The sequence below is a fragment of the Stegastes partitus genome, unplaced genomic scaffold (genome assembly GCF_000690725.1).
Source record: "Stegastes partitus isolate 25-593 unplaced genomic scaffold, Stegastes_partitus-1.0.2 Scaffold2977, whole genome shotgun sequence".
In the NCBI taxonomy this organism is placed as follows: Eukaryota; Metazoa; Chordata; class Actinopteri; family Pomacentridae; genus Stegastes; species Stegastes partitus.
In genome coordinates, this window is record NW_007580708.1 from 142 (window position 1) to 2,201 (window position 2,060).

Sequence of the window (2,060 nt, forward strand, 5' to 3'; positions counted from 1 at the left end):
ATCTTTCTACATGATGATGGAACATCTTTCTACATCTGATGGTGGAACATCTTTCTACATGATGGTGGAACATCTTTCTACGGCTGATGAGCAGAGAGGAAAAGTCTGGAGACTTGGAGATAGTTTAACATCTGCAGAACGAGGAGACAACATTAGCTCCAGGGTTTAACATCTGGAACATGGTGGTTCCAGATGTTGGTTCTTCATGCTGTTCCATTTCCATGCAGATGCAGGATTATATGTTGTGGTGAAAACTGAGCCACAGTGAAGAAACGTTGACTGTCCATTGAAGGACATTTCCAGGATTGTCAAGCAATTTGCTGCTTTTTGTCATATTACTCAAAGAACAAGAAAAAACTGAGAAAGAGGAAATATTTGAGACTTTTGAACATGAAATGACAGACTGGGCACACTGTGGAGCCTTCACTCGGCTGCAGACATGCTGTGAAACCTGATGGGGCTGTTGTACTGATGAGTTAGTAGAACATAACCCTCCACTGGACCTCACAGCAGGAGGACATGGAGGAGAATTCAAACAGACTTTATTCTAAAATGTGACCCACTGCAGCTGCTTCAGTATCAACCTGTTTCTGTCTGACGCTAGTCTTCAGTCAAAAGAAACTAGACTTGAAACCTAAAGCATATTGAGATTCTTGAACCTAAAAGACGAGTCCAGCTGCTTCTTCCTGAAGCTCTGAGGAGAATCTACAGTCTGACGTGAACTTCTGAAGGTCCTCCACTGGTTCAGCAGTGGTGTGGTGGTTTACTGCAGGCTGTCGGACACTTTCAATGGGAACATTTTAAACTCATATTTCAGACGGTTGATGGCTTTAAGGCCTGATTTTCAAGGTGAGAAGGAACCATGTAGGACTTGTAGAAGGAGCTGCAGACGCCCTGAAGATGAAGCTCCACGCGATGATCCGTGTCTGACAGGAAGCTAAAGGGTTGTGCTGTTATATTGCAAAGGATTTTCATCGTCTCTTTGGTTTCAAACCAAACTGTCTCCTGTCCAGCGTCTCCACTGTGGTCGCTGGTTCTGAAGCCCAGGGCTCCGGGTCAGACGTCGCCCATGTCAAAGGCCCTCATGAGCAGGTCCAGGTCCCCGATGTTGACGGCCTGGAACAGCTCGGGTCGGTCCATCAGCGAGATGGCGATTCTCAGGGCCGACCAGATGTTGGCCGACATCTGCTGGTGGCTGCAGCGCTGAGTCCGCCTCTGCTGGTTCAGGGCTGTGAGGAAGTTACTGACCGCCTCCCTGCAGAACCAGAACCAGAACTAGGTCAGAGCAAAACTACAACACCACACTACCTTGTGCAGCTGCCTGCTGCCACATGCCTGACTACCAGAGGACAGCGCGGGTTGTCATGTATGTGACATCATCGTGCTGCTGAGAAGGACCTCTACAGAGACCTTGGGTTCTCTGTCTGACATGTGCCGGGCCGCCGCCAGGCCGCCGGGCCGCCGGGCCTCCAGGCCGCCGGGACGCCGCCTCGCTCAGGAGTGTTTCAGATGACATTTGCTGTTAACTGGCGGCGCATCAATTAAATCATTTACGGGGTTCAACAAAAGCACACACTGTCCACACAGTCCTGACAGGTGTGTTACCTGTGAGCTCCCAGGTTGATGCAGCTGATTCCCAGGTTGTATCTGGAGCGGATGAACCCGGGCTGCAGCTCCAGAGCTCTGGTGTACGCCTCCACCGCCTCCTCGCTGCGGTTCCCGTTGGCCAGCGTCGCTCCCAGGCGGTTCCACAGCAGGTAGTCCTGAGGAGCGCCAGCAGAGCATCAGCATGACATCGCCATGACATCATCACGGTCTTGCAGCCAGGTGAGCAGCTACCTGCTGATCCTACAAACCTCAAGCCTTCAAAACAGAAACATGCGCTGGACTTTGTTTTGTTTGTTTAGCTCAGGATGAAAACGTTGGTCTGACATTACTGATGTTCCTCAAAGACGGATTCACCGTCTGCTGGAGAACAGACCTGCTCAGGCAGCCAGGGAGACTGTGGCAGCGTGTGTGTGTGTGGAGGTGTGTGTGTGTGTGTGTGTGTGTGTGTGTGT

At 50.9% G+C, this 2,060-nt stretch overlaps 1 protein-coding gene across 1 annotated transcript in view; it reads right to left on the reverse strand.

Moving 5' to 3' along the window:
• Positions 1-358: 358 nt before the first annotated feature.
• LOC103375810 (PEX5-related protein-like) overlaps positions 359-2,060 on the reverse strand; it is a gene marked incomplete at its 5' end in the record, with an annotated part of 3,782 nt that continues 2,080 nt past the window's right edge. The window contains 2 exons of the mRNA XM_008306125.1: positions 359-1,255; positions 1,606-1,763. Coding sequence (XP_008304347.1) covers positions 1,057-1,255; positions 1,606-1,763 — 357 coding nt within the window. The remainder of the gene's footprint in view (positions 1,256-1,605; positions 1,764-2,060) is intronic.